General features: G+C 37.8%; 2 protein-coding genes and 1 pseudogene across 3 annotated transcripts; 2 read left to right on the top strand and 1 right to left on the bottom strand.

Moving 5' to 3' along the window:
• Positions 1 to 1,129: 1,129 nt before the first annotated feature.
• LOC139973738 (uncharacterized) lies at positions 1,130 to 5,320 on the top strand. 2 transcript variants are annotated; one of them, XM_071980587.1, is made up of 6 exons: positions 1,156 to 1,180; positions 1,216 to 1,352; positions 2,332 to 2,486; positions 2,825 to 3,065; positions 3,763 to 3,854; positions 5,060 to 5,320. In XM_071980587.1, the coding sequence occupies exons 2-6, from the start codon at positions 1,230 to 1,232 to the stop codon at positions 5,172 to 5,174; spliced, it is 726 nt and encodes a 241-aa protein (XP_071836688.1). In that variant the 5' UTR covers positions 1,156 to 1,180; positions 1,216 to 1,229; the 3' UTR covers positions 5,175 to 5,320. The 2 variants fall into 2 exon arrangements, with proteins under 2 accessions (XP_071836687.1, XP_071836688.1); XM_071980586.1 differs by having other exon boundaries at positions 1,130 to 1,352.
• A 7,935-nt stretch (positions 5,321 to 13,255) lies between these two features.
• LOC139974188 (uncharacterized) lies at positions 13,256 to 18,779 on the top strand. Its single transcript, XM_071981154.1, has 2 exons — positions 13,256 to 13,755; positions 16,014 to 18,779. The coding sequence occupies exon 2, from the start codon at positions 16,784 to 16,786 to the stop codon at positions 18,158 to 18,160; it is 1,377 nt and encodes a 458-aa protein (XP_071837255.1). The 5' UTR covers positions 13,256 to 13,755; positions 16,014 to 16,783; the 3' UTR covers positions 18,161 to 18,779.
• Positions 14,121 to 14,197, bottom strand: LOC139974596 (U2 spliceosomal RNA; annotated as a pseudogene).
• Positions 18,780 to 22,135: the final 3,356 nt, after the last annotated feature.

Here is a 22,135-nt window from a genome sequence, read left to right as displayed (position 1 = left end):
ATGCACATCCTCGTTGGACGAATCATATTACTTCTCTGCCTTGGATTCACCCTCTAATATCGATACAACGAACGATATCCTTCCTTTAAATTATTCAATCTGATTCTGCGCGTGTTATTAACGATAGTTTGAGACTCGGAAAGCGAGGACACTGCCATACTGATTCTCATCTGCACACCTCGTCACCGTGACCAAGTACATATGGGCCTGATGATATGACGCTGAGACACACAATTGATATGCAGCAAGATTCGGCTCGAGGTGCGCCGTTGCCGTGTGCTGAAGGCATTCCTAAAATTATCTAAGAGGCGTGCGTGCTTAGTATATCGCCCTCTGTCTTGATTTTACCAGCTGTTCGTTTTTGCCCACTGTTCGTTTTGATTCTCTCCCAATGTTTAATTGGATTCTGTCCCAAGGTTCGTTTTGATTTATACGGAAAACTTTCAATTGTGGGGGCGATCTTTCATTTAGTTCGCGCGGTCATTTCGTTTATCGATGACTTGGTGTAGTTTTTTTTTTTTTTTTGGTTGTTTAGTCAGATTCCTTTTGGTACATCTAGTTTCTTATTATGGGAATATCGAGCTCTATATTCTGTCCGCCACTGTATGGAGATTGTGTTAGCCAAGCATTGTTCTTTTTAGTTTCTTATTTGTTATATCTTTGTTTTTTCCAACAGTAATTTTGGTCTTCTCTTAGAGTCTTTTTAAAATACAAAAAAAGCTGCATGTATGATCATGTCAATTTTCTTCATTTTGGTTTGTTTTGGGCTTGTTTCTTGTTTAGAATGTTTCATCTCTATATCCTTTCAATCTATCTGTAATACACTACAATCTTATTTTTCCTTTTCATATTTTTTTCTTGTCTGTTTGTCTCCTGTTTCATCGTTGTATTTTTTGCCCAAATGGCCGCCAATACTGGAGCATTGAAGGAATACGGTAAATCAATCCCGGGTGATTAACCCGGTGGGTTACGCTTTGTTTCGATTGGTATACTCACTTAAAACCTTGACATTCTTGTTCACTCGACTGGACATAATTTGTTAAGGTCAGTACTGTCCAGTGGATAGCGATTTCATTGTTATTTCTAAAGTTATACAACAATTTAAACATACATATATATAACTACATCGCTATCATATGCGGCCATATCTCGCTCTCTCGATATTTAAAATAGTTTGGTAAATTGGTAGCATTCCTCCTTCAAAAACTTTGTATAGCACACTCATCAGTATGGCGTTGAGATTTTACGAAACAACTGATCATGCTAAGCTGTACCAGGCATACCGTCCAAACTACGAAAATGCTGGAATTGAAGATGCATACGCTACGTATTTATCGAAATATTTTCAACAGGTAACTATGCAACTTTCCCTATTTGTTGTGTGAGGGTGTGGTGGTTTTTGGGCGGTATAGGTTTACGTTATATATATATTATATATGTAAATATACATGTATAAGTGTATATATACACACACATATATATATATATATATATATATATATATATATATATATATATATATATTGTACCAAACATTGGCTGTTTTACTTCCAATCACTTACCTAATTCAATTATTGTATCTCACTCGAGATCCAGCCTTTCTCTAAATGCAGCATAGTTGTTTAACAGTTTTTCCGTTATTCCTACATATATATATATATATATATATATATAAAACCATTTATATATATATATATATATATATATATATATATATATATATATATATATATATATAAATATATATATATATATATCATATATATAATTAAAATGAATTCCCCTGGGAGTGGAAGAATTCTGAACTTTTAATTAATTAATTTAACTGCTTCAGCCATTGACAGTGAATTTAATTATAGCTTAACCAATTATTTTATTTTTCTGCATTGATTTATTCTCATTTGTGTCCCTCTACTCAACCAATTAAGTTTCATAAACAGGGTAACATTTCTTCTCGTTTGCAAGACAGTAAATAATTTATCGTGAGCTGCTTAGTTCATATGCGTGTATTTATCGTATCGCACGGTGCCAGGTATTATACTCAAAGTTGACGCATTTTCGGTTGGTCGCGGAGATGTAGCTAAAGTTATGTATCTAAAGTAACTGTTTTCTATCAATTTGCCTAGGAGGCGACGATAAAGCACTTCACTTGCATATCAGATTCATTTAATATTAATTCCATGTTTATAATCGTACCCTTATTCCATTCTAATCATGTCTCTCTGATTTACAACATCGCCAAACATTGGAACCAAACCTGATCAGGGTTGATAGACTTTGGCTTGACTTCCAACATGTTGTTTTTTAATGATTTTTTTATTTTTATTGAAGGCACCTTTTGGCACTGCGGTAGATGTCGGGTGTGGCACGGGTCAGGGTACGCGTATTTTGACCTCTCTTTTCCAAAAAGTGATCGGCATTGACGTCAGTGATGCCATGCTAAGGGAAGCCGAAATTGCAACAAATAGCACTAACGTGGAATACAGGTATATAAGAACACTTATTTATTGAAAGTTTAAGTCTGATGGTGTCTGTTCTTATCTTACCGCATATTAACCAAGTAAATCTTAATGTGCGGTGTATATCGACATCCAAACATTAATATTTGGTTATGTGCACATATATTTACGAAATTAAAATCTCGAACGATGGAAAGTGTCTTCTTAAAACGATTCATCAAGGTGAGATGATTGGTGGTTGACTGGATTACGATCCTCTAAAAAATATTTCTTCTTCGTTTAGTACTTTTATTTTGGGTGGTCTATCTGCGCTCGATTGATTGAATGATTGATTAATTGATTGACTGATCATTATTTCAATATAGGAACTCTAGAGCTGAAGATATGCAGTTTCTCGCCGACGAATCAGTAGACCTTATTAACGTAGCGACAGCAATGCATTGGTTGGATGCCCCGACATTTCTGAAGGAGGTTAATCGAGTCCTGAGACCGGGAGGATGTTGTGCCTACATCTACCCTAAATCTTCTAAATGCTATGATTTAAAACTTGATGATGACGTCGGGAAGGAAGACGTGAGTCGGAGGATTTGTAATTTGTTTCATGAGGTAAGGCAACTTGAATCATTTCACGTCACGCATTCTAGATCTGCTGAGATCAAACAAGCTTATATTAAAGTTCACTATAAATATAGACGCACCTTTAATGGGGCGCCTAGAGTCAGATCAAGCACCGTACAATTACTAATATGTCATATCAGATTCCCCTTTAATAAATTATAAACTTATTGTATCAATTAAGTTTATCATGTCTATATAGTAGGCCTATATATGTCAAGAATGTGTTAAAACATGATAATACAAATTTTTCTTTATCCAATATTTATCAAAGATACTAATAAACCTCGGGCCCGAAGATGCAGCCCCCCCCCACAACATCCCACTCCTACTCGTCAAGTCTGTACGTCGAAGATGTAACTCCCACCCCCCCCCCCCAACACCCCCGCTCCTACTCGTCAAGTCTGTACGTTGACACCATAGATTTATATTTGACGTTTGTACATCACTTCTGTAATGGATCCGTCTTCGGAACGTTTATTCATCTCTTAGATGATTCAATCCAGGTTTAAAAAGGAACAGAATTATTTGATAACGTCAAAATAATAATATTCAACCTTTAAATAACCTTCGATATCATATAATTCTGGACCGTATCGTTCTTATGCTTAAGCGAAACATTAATCGATCGTTCTTTTCAATTTTATCAAACACTCCCTCCTTTTTTCTCTCTCTCTATTGGTTGCAGTTTTGTGGTGAATGTTTCGGAGAATTCAACCAAGTTTTCAGCAAAATGAACGAAGAGTACCCCACACATCCCGGATATACAGATGTTACGAAGTAATTATTGTTGCGTTCATTGTGTATGATATTATTGCTATATATTATCAGTTTCATATGTACGCTCTATTGCTATCTGTAATGTAACAGCTACATGTCAGTGGAATGGGTCAGTTTGGTACCCTTCCAAATTGTCCGTTTGGATTTCCTGTAAACTTGGATATCATTTATGGCTCCCCCTCCCCCTCCCCTCCCCCTCCACCCTTTGTTATCCAACCTGAAAGAAGTATTGCACGACAAGCAAAACAACTGTATAATCCATAGTATATACTATTATCATTTCTGTTAAATAAGTTCGATACGAAATCTGTTACCGTAGGAGACCTTAATCACATTTTGGGACTGATGAGTTCTATGGGAAGTTATCAGAAAATACGCAATCGACCGGAAAAAGCTGGTATGCTGGGAAGATAGTATGAACTTAGCAAATGTCAGAAACATCCTCATGATCGTCATTAGGATTATTCTTTACTTTTATATAAGGGCTGTGGAAGAGAGCGTCCAGGAATGTACTTAGTCGTCAATGAACAATATTAAAATTAGTTTCTAAAAACAAAACCCCCAAAACATTCTATATGCGCTGGTGAAGTCTAGTCACATTAAAACAATCTAAAATACCAGTTCCTCAAATTAGCATACTGTGAATGACTTGAAAACGTCTGCCATAGCTTGTTCACTATTGCAAAATTCTCATATTTGGTTAATATTTTATTAGGGTATTACACAATAGTCTGTCAGGCATGAACTAAACCAGACAAAACTTTGTCGTGCCCTTTTCCCCGAAGTTACGTTAAACTGTCCTACAGATAAATCGAGAGGCGAAATTCGTTCGAAGGCATCATTCACAAAATGTATTCAGAATTATTCATAGACCAAAGTATTCACATGTTACCCTTCCTTTACTGCTAAACTATTTCGCTTGGGTGGACTGACTAAGGTCTGGCGATCGGACAGTTCTAGAATGCTTAAAGCGATAGGGGTTTCTACTAGACCATGTAACCTTCTTATCAAAGGCCGCATTTGTCAATGGGTCAGTATTTTGGGCCTTATTTAGATAAGGTGGAGAGGTCGTATAATGCGCGGGACCCAGGTCATTGTCCAGGACACTCATTTGTTGTGTTTAATGTAAGCCCTTCCAAAATAAGACATTAAGTAAACCCTGTCAAAATTCAATTCGTTATTCCCAGCTTTCGTTTTATTTTCAGGTACCAAGATGCACTACGCGCTGTGTCATCTGCTCCCTCTAGTGTGAAAATACAAGTCATTTTACCCATGGGAGTCACTCTTTCCCGAAAACCGTACCACTTCAAGTCCCTCTGAGAATGCTACTACTGTGGACTATCGTGCGACCACATGTTGGAATTTAATGTATTCTTACGATTATCCTTGTCAATCACTGTAGGTTATCTCGACGTGATATTGTTGATTTAATATAGTGTAGTTTTACTTGTATTAGAATTTTGAAATGTTTTGACCTCTCTTCTTTTTTAATTCTTCTTGTTTGCGTTATTGTTTCTCTGTACAATATCGACTTCATTTATCTAAGAATATAGACTTTGGAACAGTTTCTAAGCAAATGATTACTGCAAATTATATAACCCCGCGTCGAAAGAATGTATAAAATTCGAATCAGAAGGTAGCATACGCCCATTAAAAGCCCCATTGACTTACACACTAAATCACAAAAGTAATGTCTCTAAGTCTAGATAGAAGTTTTCACTAGCTTAACGCTACCCATCACCGGATAGCTGACAAGTTGGCCTTTCATGGCACCATCAATTTTCCGTACCATGACCGTGAAAATTTTTTGCTATCCGAGCCGGAAGTTTTCGTCACTTGTAAACAAACCTCTTCACTCATTGGTAAACAAATTTCCTACGCTGCTCCTGGGAAGCCTAAAGGGGTCTAAAATTGCCTCAATTGACCCAATTTTCTCACCACATGTACTTCCATTCATGCTCTTCAACATGCAAGCCACAAAAAACTAGATTATGATTGATAACAGGTCACAAAAGATGTTCTCCTGCAGTCCTGCTGCTTTTTGGCACTTTTCCTGAAGGAGAACAATCGAGCGGATTGATATAGACTCTAATAGGAGTATGCCACCAGAAGGCCTAATAATCGAGTCACGTTTATGTTTACATTTGCTTAATATCAGCTTCCAAACATGACACGGGTTACCGAATGGTATCCAACATGTCTCTATGTACATTCACGTCGCATCTGTTAATTAGTACAAAGTCAGTGTTCACTTTTCCTCTGTACTGCAGATTGACTACGTATTTTTCACCCATTGCCCACTCTTGAAGAAAAAGGTGCCGAAGCTGTTTTGATAATTTTCAGAATATGTTTTCAAACATTTTCAAGCTTTGTAAGTTGTTTTCCAATGGAAATATTAAGGTTGTTAAAGTTCTGTTGTATGCGGCAAGATTGATCAAACTGGCATTAAGCGGGTTAACACTATTGTGCATATTATGTAACATTCTGGTTTTTAGTATGGCGGCCGCATATCATTGAACTATAATACAATAAACTTGACTATTTTCTACATCATGATAATATACAATAATTGATGGGAGAGAATAAATTATCATCAAATCAGTTTTAACCTTTAAATTAATTGGTTATCTACGGTGTCGAAGATACGATTTCTACCGTTCAGGGGAGGTTTGGCATACCGGTTTACCGGTCGGAACCTTCGGAAACGTTGGGACCGAGGGGCCGGTGTAGCAGTAAAGACTGTCGCATGTCCCCCCCCCCCCCTGATTCAGTACATCCTACCCTAGTCCCCCTTGGACAATTTATACTGGATTTACCAGTACATTTAGTCTCCCCGGACCTATTTTACAAGGCCAGTTGGTACATAATATTGTCTTCCGGACAACATATGTTATGGTTAAACGAAGGGGTCATTATTTGACGGCCGTTTATTTTGTTCTAAATTTTGTACCCCCTCCCCATCCCCTATCACAATGTCCCCTAGCAGATACGTTAAAGTAGTAAACAATTAATCAGTAATATATATCGGCGGTATCCGTATAATAAGCAAATTTGTCGCATGTCGGTTTCCGTATATTGAGCAGTAAGTTGATCGATCGATCGATTGTTGAAGACAAATTGCTTATTTTCTAAGAGATGAGAGCTATCCCATTGGTTTCGCAAAAACACAGAAAGGTTCTTACGGAGACAAAGTCAGTTGTTCAGACTGGCTGAAAATGGAACTCTACCATTATGGAAGGTTTTGCCATCTTTAGGGCTTCTCTACTCTCCCAAATCGAGGCAGCTTATATAGCGGCAGTTATAATGTCTGTAACTTACAGTATGGGATATATGCCATATGCCAGGCCGTTTCGTAGATAAAAAAAATCAGTGATTTTTGTCTTAATAGAACTTATGTGTATGTAAGTTTATACGTGGAAAACGCTTATCCTCTATTTGCACCGTGATGGTCACATTTACGAAAGGTTATTTATACATTACATTGCATATTTCAATTTTTGTCATGTTTTCGTCAACCCTCACACCTCCTTATATAGTCTTAATGGCCTAGTTAAATTTCTGGCCACGAAACTGCAGCGCGGTAGTTCTATCCTAGAAATAAAAAGGGATATATATATATATATATATACATATATATATATATATATATAATATATATATATATATATATATATATATATTTATATATATATATATATAAATAAATACATATATATATATATATATATATATATAATACACTTTTGAATACATATATTTTTGAATATATTTATATTTGAATAGAAATATTTTTGTATATATATTTTATTAAAAAGCCTAGAAATAAAATGGGTCTTATTTAGTTTACGGTTCGTTCTGCGTGGCTTATGCAATTCTGTACTGGCCTTTAATTAAATTATTATCGTATATTTTGGTCATTCACCCAGAGAACTCTGAATTGTGTAATAATACATGCCAAATGGCGAACAGCCATTCCACAGTTAAACAATAACTAGGCCTGATTGGTGCACAAATCGTATGAAAGACGAAGTAATACTTGGACTATGGTCAGAAGGTCATTTGGTCTAATCCCCAATAGAGATTTTGCCTTGAACTGTTTCACTGAAGCAGTTTACTTGTTCAAACAAATCAGGGGCGTATCCAGGATCTTCCAATAGGGGGGCGTCAGGCATGAATGATCGCCGTCCTGGGGGATGGGTCTAAGGGGAGGGGTGTACAACTTTTGCTTTCGAAGAAGGGCTGAAATGCAAAATGGTGTCATATGCATGGGCGGCGATCCGTACTTCCGAGTGGGGGGGGGGGGGGGGATATGACCTTGCTGACTATCTAAGCGTAGCGCCACCATGAGTTGGCGCGAAGCGTACAAGAAAACTTTGGGATTAACAAACCCTCTAGATGGCCGGAAACGGCACTTCCCGAGGTTTCCAAGCGGCATATACCCAACTTTAAAATAGGGATGTCATGTCCGAAATATCTCATAATCAGGATCCAAAATACTTTTTTTTTTAAATTTCGGGTGTCATTTTTGGAAAATTGCCCCTGTCAATCTTGTTTCAGGCGCAACGTTAGAATGTTCGAGAGCTCTTTTATATTATTCGATGAAGAAAATGGTCTCATGCAGGCTATTATAGGCCTATACACATGCAATACACAATTACACATAGTTACATTCCTAGGTACCGATTGCTAGGGCATCCAGGTGAAACGTGTATTAAGCATTACCCTGGTTACATGAGATTCTCAGCTGTTCGAGGGAACATGTACGTGTGTATGCCTACTATAGGGCCTATATGAATACTATGAGGGTGCATATATGTACTATATCAATACCGTGGGCGCAATAATACATTTTGTTGTTATAGGGCCAATGAAGCCTACAGTCAACTATTCTTGCTTTATAAAGACGCTTTATTTGAAAAGATCGCACTACGTTTATGGTAGGCGAGAAATGAAGCTAAAAAAGAGCCGTACATTAACGAAGATGCATAAATGTAGGCATGAAAATATTCTTATCCCTGGCATTTGGTGGGGGGGGGATATGGTGCATTACATCCCCTCCACCCACTTTCATGGGGGGATATTATATCCCCCCTCCACCCAGGATCGCCGTCCATGGCCATATGTGATCCATTTTTCGACCTTAATAATAAGCAACATTTCCAGTAAATATGGATACAAAATGCACAATTTAGTATGGCTGGCATGTCATTTAGTGTTTATATTGATAATACAAACACAATTACCATCTATGTTTCTAAAACTATTATGCCGCCGAACTTCGCCAGAACCTTTTTTTGACAAACAAAAAATAAAGCATACGCGAGGGGGGGGGGGGGTTGAGCGATCACCGACATCTCACATAAAGGTCGTCATCAATTTTTTTTTTTTTTTTTTGCTAAACTTTTTTTTTTTTTGGTGACGGCCAATAGGGGGGGCGCGCGCCTGTTGCGCCCCCCTCTGGATACGCCCCTGCAAATGATGAGTAATTAATTAAGACTATGTACATTCCACAGCTGGACATCACCCATCGTTACTCTTGTTCAAGAAACTGTCGGACAGTTTGATCAGGGAGTTGTTCCATAACAACCCCCTGGTTTGATATTGTAACCACAGGGAACTTTCTGTTTAGAAAGTGTGAACTTATTACTACTTGGCTGTCTTGACAGGAACTTCAACACGATAATAGTGATAATGCATCAACTGAGTTTTGGTACCATTTCTCTGCTAGGTCCTTTGAGGAAAATTGTCAATGTGTGTGTGTGGGAGGGTAGGTGGGGTGGTGGGTGTATTTTCTGAAACCTGGTGGAGGGTCCCCCTTTCTTTGGCAAAATAAAGCATTTTTTAGGTCTCTTGATGCAAATTGATGCATAATAGTACATTTAACTCTAATGGTGAGCTAGCATTATTATTTTTTTGCATTTGGGTCATAAAGAGGGTGTTTTGAACCCCCATGGTTCCTGATTCATGACAATTAATGTTTGATTTGCATTATACAGTCAGACATTGTACACATAACTCAATTAAGCACCACCCTGCAAAAAAAAACTTACTCTAATTTGATAAAATTATCTGGTAATTAATTCAATTAATGTGTCACAAATGTTGTATTGGCTTCTATGGTTTATGCAGGGAGGCTGCACTATCAGCACCACCCTGCAAAAGGCATCAAACTTCTTGTATATCCTAACTTACTCTTATTTGATAAAAATATCTGGTAATTAATTCCATTAATGTGCCACAAATGTTGTTTTGGCTCGTATGGTTAAAACTGTTCAGGTTTTTGTAGTGAACTTTGTAATATGTGCAACGCCAAAAATATGACATGCAAGCTCCAATAACAACAAGTTGAGCCAGTAGGCCCATACACATGTATGTGTCACAATAAAAGATCATCCAATTAACTCAATGACAATAAGCATAGTTCAGTTGCACACTAACAGTCTACACTCAACCATTATGGTGAATGTTAATTATTTTTGTAGTGGAGCTTAACCATAAACGTTTGAAAATGATAATTTATTTCATGTATGATTTACAGTGTGGCATTCAATACTCATAATATTGCTTTCAACTTTGAATTTTGCACTGATTCGGTTGCATTGAGTGCAGCCGATTAAATTTTCTCAAATGATATGTTATAATCACTTTAATGTGTACTATAATCCATCAACTCTTAATTTCAAGATAAAGACAGGATTATTGTCAGCAACAAGTTAAAGGCATTGAAGACTCGCCCCAAAACGCGTGCGACCATCTGAAAAAAGTTAACTTTCTGTTGCTTGCAAGTGACGTTTTGTTCGTGTCGCTACAAAATGCAAACAGTAATGAAACGTGATACCTTGTTATCTCTAGCTGGACCTGAGTTGTCCATCGCTGTATCGTTTGTATACAGTGCTGTGATGGGTATTGACCTCAGCTGTATGAACTGACTGTACACTATAGTATAGTGTCTAATTACCGATGGTAGCAAGCTATGTGATGTGTATTTTTCTGGGATCGATGGTGGTGTACACCTCATTCGAAACTAGGTCAGATTACCCGCATTTGACGTTTCTTTCTTGCGCGAGTCTTCACACCCTTTAAAAAAACAAAATTGTCAAAAGTGTGAAAGCTTGGCGCAGCATTGCCGCGAAAATGGATCTTTTATTTTGTATTAGTGTCTTAGTTTGGCTTAAGTAAGCATAGCCACACATACAGTTACATGAGTTAGCCTATGTGCGATAAGTGTTATGGACGATTTACTAATGACAATGTTACTCATTAGACCATTCTATTGATATTTTGTTTCTTAAACCATGTAATGCCAGTGGTAAAAATATGCATAAGTGAAGTACCTTGGTGAATGAATTATATCATAACAGCAACAAAAACGAGGAAAATATTATAACTGACGAAGATAATATTAATGAAAGCCTCCTTACTCAGATAGCCACAACTTTTCCAGACTTTTCTCGCAACATTTCATCGAAACGGGATAAGGCTTGACAAATAATGCGTCTGGCGAAGCCGATCGGACTGAAGTTGTGGAAATCATGTCTATGGCAAGCCATATGGGACAAACGACACATCATTTATCCTTGTATTAATACGAATATATACGTGTATTAATTCGAATATATACGCGTATTAAATCAGACAATAACTGGCATGTCTTATAGCTTTCACAAACGAGGGGGGTGGGGTGGGGGGGGGGGGGTAGGACCTACTATATCTCTTCTAGCTCAAATATAAAATGGTAATGGTGGCAAAAAATGAATGTGCTATGATGTAGCCCAAACTATCTGCTGTCACGTGGTGGGTAGGATATGTCAGGTGGAACCTTCTATCTATATTCTTTATAGGACTTTCGAAAGTGACGAAGTTAGTGTGTAAGTCAATGGAGCAATTAATCGTGGTACGACAAAGAAGGGCCTAATCTCCAACCTCCTCCCACCCCAAAAACTTTGTAAGCACCCCCCCCCCCAAAAAAAAAGAAGAAATTATCAAACTTTTTATGTTAGAAATGGGTCGTGCCTGCTCCCTAGAAAGGTATAGTAAATGTGAATAGAGGGCGCTAAACACATATAGGTTGCTGCAAATTATTATTGATACCGCTGCGAATCATAACATGCCAGTATAGACTATACATATCTTTTATGGATTAGTCTTGTAAGGTACAGTCCCACGTTTACGAACTACTCCAAAAGCAATAAGTATGAACTAAAGATATGTCCCTAAAGGAAACGATGATAGGATAAAATACACTTTAATTTCAAATTGCAAGGTAAGTTGTCTATATATGACTCCATCCCAAATTATTGCGCAATGTACTTATATCTGAATCCGAATCAATAAATTTCAAAACATTAAATCTTAGCATCGAAAATACAATCTATCAAACTTGGAGTATCCCTTTATAAGGTTAAAATTACCCGAGTCGATCACCATGCCAACCGTTAAGAATTGCTAGATGTCCATTCATTTAGTAATAATTGCTATGGTAACGCTTACGTATAGTTTCACTAACAATGCTTTCACATGTGAGAGGCATAATTGAATTTCACTGCGATACCGACAATATTACTGTAGCAATGCTTAAGAGCAAGTTAAGAAAAAGGGAGAAATACATTATTATGCGAAAGTATTTCCGTTTGACTTCTGTCAAGAATAAATTACACGTAGCCTAAGTAACCGTCGCACTTGAAATACATGTGTATAATTATACATTGTTAATATGTTACTTGAGGCTATCTTGTTTTCCTATTAATTGATGTATGGATCGTCTGACGTGTTGATCGAAGTAGTTTAGTCACATTAATATTCACGAGCCTCGGATGTTTAAAGCAACATTTCTTATAAATTAAATGCAATAAGGAAATACAGCATGCATGGCCTGCAAGAAGGTGACCTTTGACCGTCTACAAAATATCAATATTTATTTTGTGTATACAGCCATCACTTTGAACCCTGATGCCCAAAGTGGACGTCGTAGCCCCTTTTAGACTTGTCCCAAGAAATTGGAAGGGTTGCAAAAAAATCATATCTGGAAAAAGACGATATTTGTGGGGAAAAAGGTGAAAAATATTGTACTGTTTTGCAACAGAACTGCATCATTAGTCACATCAAAGTTTCTCGAAGGGTCTGATGCTAGCTCCTCCCCGAAGAGTCTTTCCTCATGTTGTAACATCCGCTATTGCAGTGTCGGCAAGATAATGAAGGTGAAAATTTGGGTCACTAAGCCAAATAAGAATGCAAACCTATAGGCTTCATCATTCAGCCTTCACGTCGAGTTGACATAGTCTATTAACAGCAGCTTTGTGACGTCAGATGTTGATAGTCTTCGGCTTACAATAGCACCACTACGGGTTTGTCTGTATTTATGTTTAGGATTTAATCTAATTTGGATTATAAGCTAGGTCGCCTACTGTAGACCGTACATCGCACTGAATACTGTAATGAAAGTGTACATATCTACAGGCAGAGTAGCTTTCAAACCCTCCTATCGATCGGCCAAAGAAACTAAATTGAACAAAAGAGACGATAGGACAATAGGCGGGGCTTTATCAAGGACCTTTTGTTGTGTGTTGTGTTTAGCAACAGAGGGGGATACTATATCTCTGTGCAGGCTTCTTCCAATAATACATGTTAGATACAACATTATGTGTGCTTAGTCTAAGGATGGCGTAAATATTTGCATTGACTTTTGAGACGACGGGAAAAGGTTATATACTTGCTAATGTAAATTTGTCAATTCACGTTACCGTTCTAGAATTCAAGTCCCTCTGAGATAACAAGTTGTACTGTGATAACGTATATAGTATTCTTTCTCATATGGATTCTGTAGCAGAGAGGATTAATAAATGAAGATACGGTGCTCTCAGCGTACTGGTTAATGTCACACTAACGAGTGGTTATTTATGAGGTAAGTTAAAACTTATTTAAGAAATGCTAAGTGATCATGTACAAAATAATAAAAGGCTATGTATAGTGTTTGATTTGTTGTTTATAGGTAAGTAATATTGAGAATTTTTCGGTTTAATAATAAGGCGTTTCTGGTCTCTTGAAATAACATTTTAAAAAAACACCATTTAACAAGATATTCTTTACGAGAGGGATACCGTAACAATAGCTTACTATAGGTATCAATTGCATATAACTTTCGCATGATGGTACTTTTTAAGAAAAAGTCGCCCAGGAAGGTCCTGGGCACGAAAACCAAACTACCAAACGATTGATCCGCTCTCAGCCCCAGTCCCCTTGCATCGGGACTGTGACTGTGTGATCATCGTCGGGTGTGCATCACCATTCCCCTCGAAAGGGAACAGATACTACACATGATCTTAGCCAAAAGGCCGAGAAGCGATCACATGATGGTAACTACTAAACTCATATACGGTAACCTATGTAAGTTGTACAGTAAAAGATATGAAGCTACCAGTAAGGAAGAACATACTAAGATTGTAAACCGTGACATTTTTGTAGTGCTGTTCTTATCCTCGTCTCATCCCCCCTCCCTCCCCTCCTCTCGCCCCATCCACCACCCACCTGCGTTGAGATCGCGTCAGAGGTTTGGAGCTTGGGCACAAAAACATAGTCTAGACAATTGATACCTCTAAAGGTAGATATTAAACAAAATGTTATAAATGGTGGTAATTAAGACATACATGAACATGCTGATTAATTCACTAAAATATAGAAATAAATATATATATATATATATATATATATATATATATATATATATATATATATATATTTTCAAATACATGCATAGGCACCCAGTTGTGGTAAATTGATATTAGGTTATATTGTTATTTCTATGTCAATCGTCCCAAAATTGTCAATATTTCAGAATTTATACTTCCACTGCATATTGAATTCGGTTGCATTAGGTTTGTATTATCCTGATCATATTCACATGATGGTATCATATCACTGTGTCGTCACCATTTATAGTCCAGAACAGAAAATGTAATGTGTCTTTTTTTCTTTCTCATTTGCAAATCTTTGAATTGTGACCTTCCTTATGTATACAGTAGTTCATGAAATTACCGTACATTAGGTAGACTTAAGAAACATATATTGTTTTCAATTACACCTCATCATTCATAAAACAGTTAAATATATATATGACACCACCCATATTACATTTTCAAATATTAACTAATTTAGTACTTACGTATTAAGCCAGTACAATATTTGCATAGTAGAACTCAATGAATTTCTGTCTTAGTTTAATACGAAGTGTATATATAGCCGTCAGACGGTTCCGATTCCAGTTAACTACTGTATTTAGCCGTCACTTCCGTCTGACATGCGTAGTTATCAATCTTGCGGACTTGTGATTTTTTCTTTTTCAGTTTTTTTTTTTCTTTTTCATTTTTTTTTTCGTTTATTGTGTGTTTTGTTTTGAAGTGACGGCTAAATAGTAACCTGGAATCGGGAACCGTCTGACGGCTATATATCCACTGCCTTATTAGTTAGTAGCATACGAAAAAGTCTGGACGTAAATGGCTTTTTCTTTGTGTGTGTAAATTCCTACAAGTTGACCGTATCAGTTGTTGACGAGATTTCAAGATTCGTGAAAACTATATACTGCGCTGAATTTGATTGGTGGCGGAATTTGTTAACTTAAAATCTACCTGCTGTACGGTATATATATAAGCTTATAATATAGTTTACTTTATCCACAAACAGATCCATTTGTTGTTTAATCGAGTAAGTATCGCATTGCATATCCATTATAAAGAAAACCTCGATCCTCCCGCAGTACCCTACACGAAAGCGATGAATTTCCCCGATATCTCACCCGCACCCTACCACCCCACCCCCACCCCACCCCACCCCAAATTACAGACAAACAAAAGAGATGGAATTATAACATATCATAACCTATGATTCCCTGGTATCATTATCATTCTATATGATATAGAGCTTTACATGCTTGCTATAAGCTAAGACTACAGTATAGTTGCGTGTGCTGTAAAATGCAATCTTGTCTCGATGAAAGGCTTGGTATAGGAGATTTAAATGACTTCATCTTTCACAGAAGGTAATATCATAAATATGGCCAAGTATAGTTATATCAGTTATGGTCATTCATTTGCTAATACTCTAATTGTTAATGGACACAACTTCTTGAGGACTTAACATTTTTTTTTTTTTTTTTTTTTTTTACAGCGTTGGTTGGACGTGGAGTTGAGTTCTCAGTGTCTTGCTACATGAGAGAGTCGTCTTCGTCTCGAGTCGGTGGGTTTTTGTTTGTCTAAAGTACACTTCAAGGATCCAATCTCTGTTACAACAAAAGAATCCTGGTTTAAGTATCATCATCATTTTCCAGATTCCTCGGAGAAATCAAAGGTTAATTCTCTATGGAAACAAAGCAGAAATTCCTAACAAGAAATCGGATAGACCAGACCAAATGGAGGAAAGACTGTATGATAGGTTGGAGGCAATATTGATGTTGAACGTGTGTATCGAACACACAAGGTGAACTTTGTACAGCACAACACTAGTACTTGGATCAACTAAAGGAAATTATATAGTACACAGGCACATTAATGGGTTAATTCCGAACGGTGGGTGTGTTCAACCATTGAAGGAAACTAGTTCTTGGATCAAATAAAGAGGAATATAGCACACAGTGACACGAGAACAGTATATTTAATTGGTTATAATTCCGAACGGAGGGTGTGTTCAATCGTCATTGAAGGAAACTGGAGAGCATTTCGCGGAGGATCGTCTGTTCAGTTATTCGTCAGGATACCTTGAACACCGACTGGGAATAAAATATGACTAAACATTGACTTTTATAAAATAATGAACGATGAAAAAAGGCAGGCTTCCTTTACCTCACTATTTAAAAGTCGACTTGTCTCTTTTCAGGAAATGAGTGACGTCGGGTTTAAGTGACAAAAATAAAATGCAGCTTTATTCTTTTGAGAAGCAGAATGTCTGATGACGAAATGTTGGTTGCTCAATCTCCTAAAACGCCATTTCCGGCTTCTACGATAACCGAGGGCGTGCTTCATCCAAAGGATGACGGTGACTGCAATGACCAGTCACGAAAATCCCGTCCTAGGAAACGGGTGACCTTCGACATGCAGCTTAAGATTCACACCATTCCGAATAGGATTCCTGTGTACGAAAGGAGACCAGCCTATAACAACATGGGACCCCCGGCGCATTATTCTAGTCTACTTAATCGGGGTCAAAATCAACGAAGTTTGCTACCCCGTCCACTTGATATCAAAACTCGAGATAGGTATCTTGTTGGTGCTGCTAACCTGAGTGCAAAAAGGATTATTGATATATTTGGTTCAGCGAACAATCGGCATGTGTCTTCTCCGAGCCCAAACAGGCAACGGACCTCAGGATACAGAAACGCACGACGCGTGCCGCAGTATGCATCTCCCACTATCAGTAGTAGCGCGCGCTTAACGCAATCATTAACGGAAAGTGCTGCAACAGAGAGGCATGAGCCGGTAATGAGCCGAGCTGCCGCAAATCTTAAACAGATAACTGATGCAATAGGGGAGGAGTCACCGAGAAATGGGGAGGAGCAATATTTCCCAAGGGACGCCGAAATGTTAGAAACGATTTCAAATGGAGTCACAGGTGAGCGGGATATCTCAGCTAATTCAGTTTACGGTAGTCAGCAAACACGGACCAGAGTTCAGAGCTCTCCATCTCGTGTTCAGAGTTATTCATATACACAAAATAACCTCTCAAACTCTCACCATGGGGGTCGTTTCTCGCATGGCCCAGAAAGGTTAAGATCTGCTTCGCTAGCCACGCCCAGACCAGAGCCCCTTGATGGAGGTACAGGTCGATTACCAATCGTCACATCAGAGCAAATTCAACTTAATAACCGCTACATGACTTCCAGGGTAAATACTGGTAAAGATGAACAAATGCGCCTGTCGGCCCATGGTAGAAGTGATTTATATAAATCTAATAGTGATGAATATGCAAATGATAAAGATTTCAATGGTAACGTACCGAATAGGACACCATCCAGATGTTCTACTATTGATGCATATGCAATTGATGGTCCAGATCACAGTAACGTCAATTCATTCAATCTATCCGCAAATGGGTCTGCAACAACCAGAAGGATAGGAAGTGGGCGTGGACAGAGGCGACTTATAACCACGCCCCCTTCTCGAGCATGGGAAGGATTTGAAATGGCAATTACTCAACCGTCATTGCAAGTCAGTGCTTTGCGAACAGCAGTTAATTTACCTCATCAATCAAGTCCAATATCTAGTCACCTCTCAACTTCAACTTCACAGAGGACTTGGTCAAGTAGAAATACATATTCATGAGAGAATGTAACTTGCCAGCCAGTTTGGACTATTTCCAAATGCTAATAACTTCCTAAACTGTACTCCAATATCATGCTCTCAAAGCACTGATGTTGACAGTACAAACAGTTCCTAACCTTGATCTGATAGAAACATGATATACATATACACTGCTCGTACTGACAATACGAGTGCTCTGGAGAGGGACATGACACTACAGTGTAGAAAAAAATGTCCCAACTGGGTGTGATAACTTGCTGCAACTGTTAACTAATATTAACGCTATAAATAGTTGTCAATAGCAGTCATCTGTCAAAGCCAACCTCACAGTGGACTCTGACGAGTAACTTACATGTGTTTTCATGACTAATACCACTCTGTACTGTATTAACAGTCAAACGAATTCAAAGTGCAGAACGGACAATACAGCATTTGTTAAGTACATACGCAAGTAATATTTTAGTAAACAGTATGTTGTTTTGTATTACTAAAATCGCAGTACCGGTAGTCCTGGATACATAAGATTAAATATGTGACTTTATCACGTGTCGCATTTAACTTTCCTCATTCCTACGGTTACAATGCTGTCTGGAGCCAGTAAACAATTCTGATATATATATATATATATATATATATATAAATATATATATATATATATATATATTTATTTATATATATATATATACATATATATATTTATACATAAATATATATATATATATATATATACATATATATATATATATATATATATATATATATATATATATATATAAAACATAATAATGACATCAGAAATCAAATGACGTTATTCATATATACTGCATTCTCCCATCAAACCATACATTAATAGTGCAAGTAACATATCATTTTTTAATCAAATTAAAATATTACTTTAAAGACTTAATACATTTTATTATCAAAATAAACTATGCAGGAATACATTACATGATATTGGTCTTATACGCTTCTTGTTTATTTTTGTTGTCAGTGGTGTTAAGTTTTCTTGTATTTTCCGTACTTTAACCTCGGCAATTCGGAGGTCAGTGCTAGTTTCTGTCACAGTCTACAGTTATATTACCCATTTCCTCCGTATTTTTCTCTCATATTTGTCACACGTTAAACTTGTGGAGTATTTAACTTTAAACAAACGTAATGCAGCTGTATTGATGGTAAGAGTCTTATAGCTGAACTGTTACAGGGCAACCATTTCAAGGAACCGGGTAGGATCTGCGCCAAACATCTGCTCAGAATTTTCAGTCAATGATGTTAAGCCCCGATTATGACTTACTTTGCATGAAAACATAATTCCGTGTAAGAATGGTGGTGTGGGTAAGGGGGACGGGCGTCTCTTTGCCCTCTCAAGCGTTCCGTCTCCTAAGCCCATGTCACAACTTAAGGCATACGTATATTTCAAATGAATCAAAGGATTCACGTTAACGTTTCATTTGCCGTATTGTAGCAGCAGCCTATCATTCTTCTGGCAATTATATCGAATACTGCTGGGTGAAGCAATCATGAAGGTATCACAAATTGATTGGCCTGGAACACTAAAACCGATCATGCATTTGCTCGGGTGTAAGTTTGTAAATGTTTTTAGCGTTAGCGTTATAGTTTCGCGTCATGCAGTGCAGGTGAGCTGCTTTTTTTCCCCCTTGAAAATAAGTTCGTAGACACTGACAACTGGTTAGCAAATAATCGGTCGTAGCCATAAAGTGATACATAATACATATAAAGAGTGGAAGTGGCATATGGAGGGAAATGAAGTGGGGCGGTGGGGGTGGGGGAGGGGTTTTACCTTCTGCATAAGTTCTTGGAGTCTTAGAACTTGTGGCGGTATGTATGCTCATCTGATAACAAGTGGACCATAATATGTTGTGGTATTATCGTAATACCGACCTATGACTGGGTCCTATAACCCGATACGTGAACGCATCATTGAATCATGCTTCACTATTACTGGATAGTAACAGCTGACATGTTTTACTACCATTTTCGCCCCACGAGATCATCCTATACGGATTCTTTAGTCTTCATAACTTTATAACAATGAGGTAAATATTGATTGTGTCCGAAGACAGAACAGGAATCACAATCGACAAGCACAGGTTGAAAAGAACACCAGAGAATATTCACTTCTGTAATCAATACATTTTATTCTTCTCTCCCAAGGCTTACGAGTTTCGAATCTATATGCACTGCGAAGGGTGAGGACCTCTTCCCACGAGGCAGGCTGCAGGAACACGAATCATATCGTGAAGTACTTACTCCGTCGTTGTGATAGTGTGTTAAGGGTGGGGTGGGGGTGGGGTAGTGGGGTAAGGATATCGTGAGCGGATTGCTTTATAAAAATAACGTCATGAACAATTCCCATACTTAAAGTGTCGCCTGCGAGAAACGGTAACGCCACGTACGTTTTGTTCAAGTCCAAGTTACTTGTCTAAAAGCTCGGTCCCTTTCACCGGGTGTCACCACGGACCTCTCGTGAATTACTACTTAGAGTCTCCATATTTGTTTTCTCAGTTTACCTAAGTTCTCGAACTCATCCCCTCATCTTAAATACTGTCGAACATTGGTTTATTGTGAGACGTGGCTGTATATTACTCGTTCCCAGGACTCGAGTTCAATGTTTTGTGCCCTTGAGTCTATATCAATTCGCTCGATGTTGTTCTATCTCAGGAAAGTTGCCAAAAGAGAAAATCTTTCAGATATGTTATGAAACAAAATCTGTCTTTTTTTAATGGCTTGGATGGCAGAGTACACAAATTGTAAATTGGAAGTAAGTGTGGTACAAACATCCTGGCAATTGAAGCGATTTTAGACCCTTCTACTTTAAACCAATTTTAGACCCCTTCCCAGGAGCAGTGTACGAACATTGTGTACCATTGTAATCTTCATATATGGATTTAATCTACCGTTAGATCAACATAGAGCAAAATATAGGAATACCTGTCAATATCTAGTTTTTCCACATACTTCTTTATTTTTGGGTAACGTAAAAGGCAAAGCGTGGTTCGGCCATAAAATAAAACGGAGGCAACACATAGCTTTGTAAAATGCAAACAAGACCTATATAGCAAAGGAGCATTAAACATAATGACTTCCTGAGCCAAAGAGAATAACAAGTATAGCAAAGAAACAGGTGATTGCTTAATTATAATGACCAGCTACGCAGGCCGATTTCATTTGCATAAAAACTTTCACAGTTCAAGATAGCGAGCTCGTAATGAGACTGTCAACTAGATAAGAAAGACAACTGCTATGAATTGGAACAACTGAATTTGTATACAAGCACTTGTCATTGTAGTGCGTGGTGAAGGTTAAAGTTAGTTGTTCATATTCGATTGAGGGCAAGGGCGGCGGAACCGGGGGGCACAGGGGGCACGTGCCCCCACTTTTCCTCAGGTTAAAAATGTGCCCTTTTTCTACATAAAAATTGAGGTGTCTCAAGTAAGCAAGAGGCCAGGGAACCCGAGAATGAACACTCGGGAAGGGCCGTTTCCGGCCATCTGAGGGGTTTGTAAAACCAAATACGCTCCGCGCCAACCGATGGTGGCGCTCCACTCAGATAGTCATGCATATAACTTTGCAAATCCTGGCTACGCCCCTGACTTTTAATGAATTTCTGTGGGTCAAACTCAAAGCTATTTCGAATGGAAAAATTGGTTAAGATATTAACAAGAAATCAACTCTAATTCGGAAGATTCCTACATTAGCAGCTAGCATGATTTCACCTCATTTTGTCTCAAAAGAAAACTTGTTCCTTGTTTTCCAATTTGCACATTGGATATTGCAGTGCTAGTAAGCATATTTTCCTTGAAGGAGGGGGGGGGGGGGGCGTTGATGGAGTGATGTGTATACGCAAATAAGATAATACAATAAGAGTTATAAGGGTACTAAATATAAGGCTGCGTCAGTCCAATCGAATTTCTGCAAAGTGCCCTTTGATGTCGGTGCCCCCCTTAATCTGCAGATTAAAAGTGCTTCCGCCGCCCT

Source organism: Apostichopus japonicus, chromosome 9, assembly GCF_037975245.1.
Source record: "Apostichopus japonicus isolate 1M-3 chromosome 9, ASM3797524v1, whole genome shotgun sequence".
Classification (NCBI taxonomy): Eukaryota; Metazoa; Echinodermata; class Holothuroidea; order Aspidochirotida; family Stichopodidae; genus Apostichopus; species Apostichopus japonicus.
Note: the sequence above shows the minus strand (reverse complement) of the source record. Positions and strands in the feature narration are given on the sequence as shown.

Excerpts from the sequence above, each read along its gene's own strand:
- LOC139973738 (XM_071980586.1), top strand. The coding sequence starts at position 1,230 with ATGGCGTTGAGATTTTACGAAACAACTGATCATGCTAAGCTGTACCAG. Across the intron at positions 2,487-2,824 it reads AGCACTAACGTGGAATACAG|GAACTCTAGAGCTGAAGATA; the intron begins GTATATAAGAAC and ends ATTTCAATATAG. Across the intron at positions 3,855-5,059 it reads GGATATACAGATGTTACGAA|GTACCAAGATGCACTACGCG; the intron begins GTAATTATTGTT and ends TTTTATTTTCAG.
- LOC139974188 (XM_071981154.1), top strand. The coding sequence starts at position 16,784 with ATGTCTGATGACGAAATGTTGGTTGCTCAATCTCCTAAAACGCCATTT.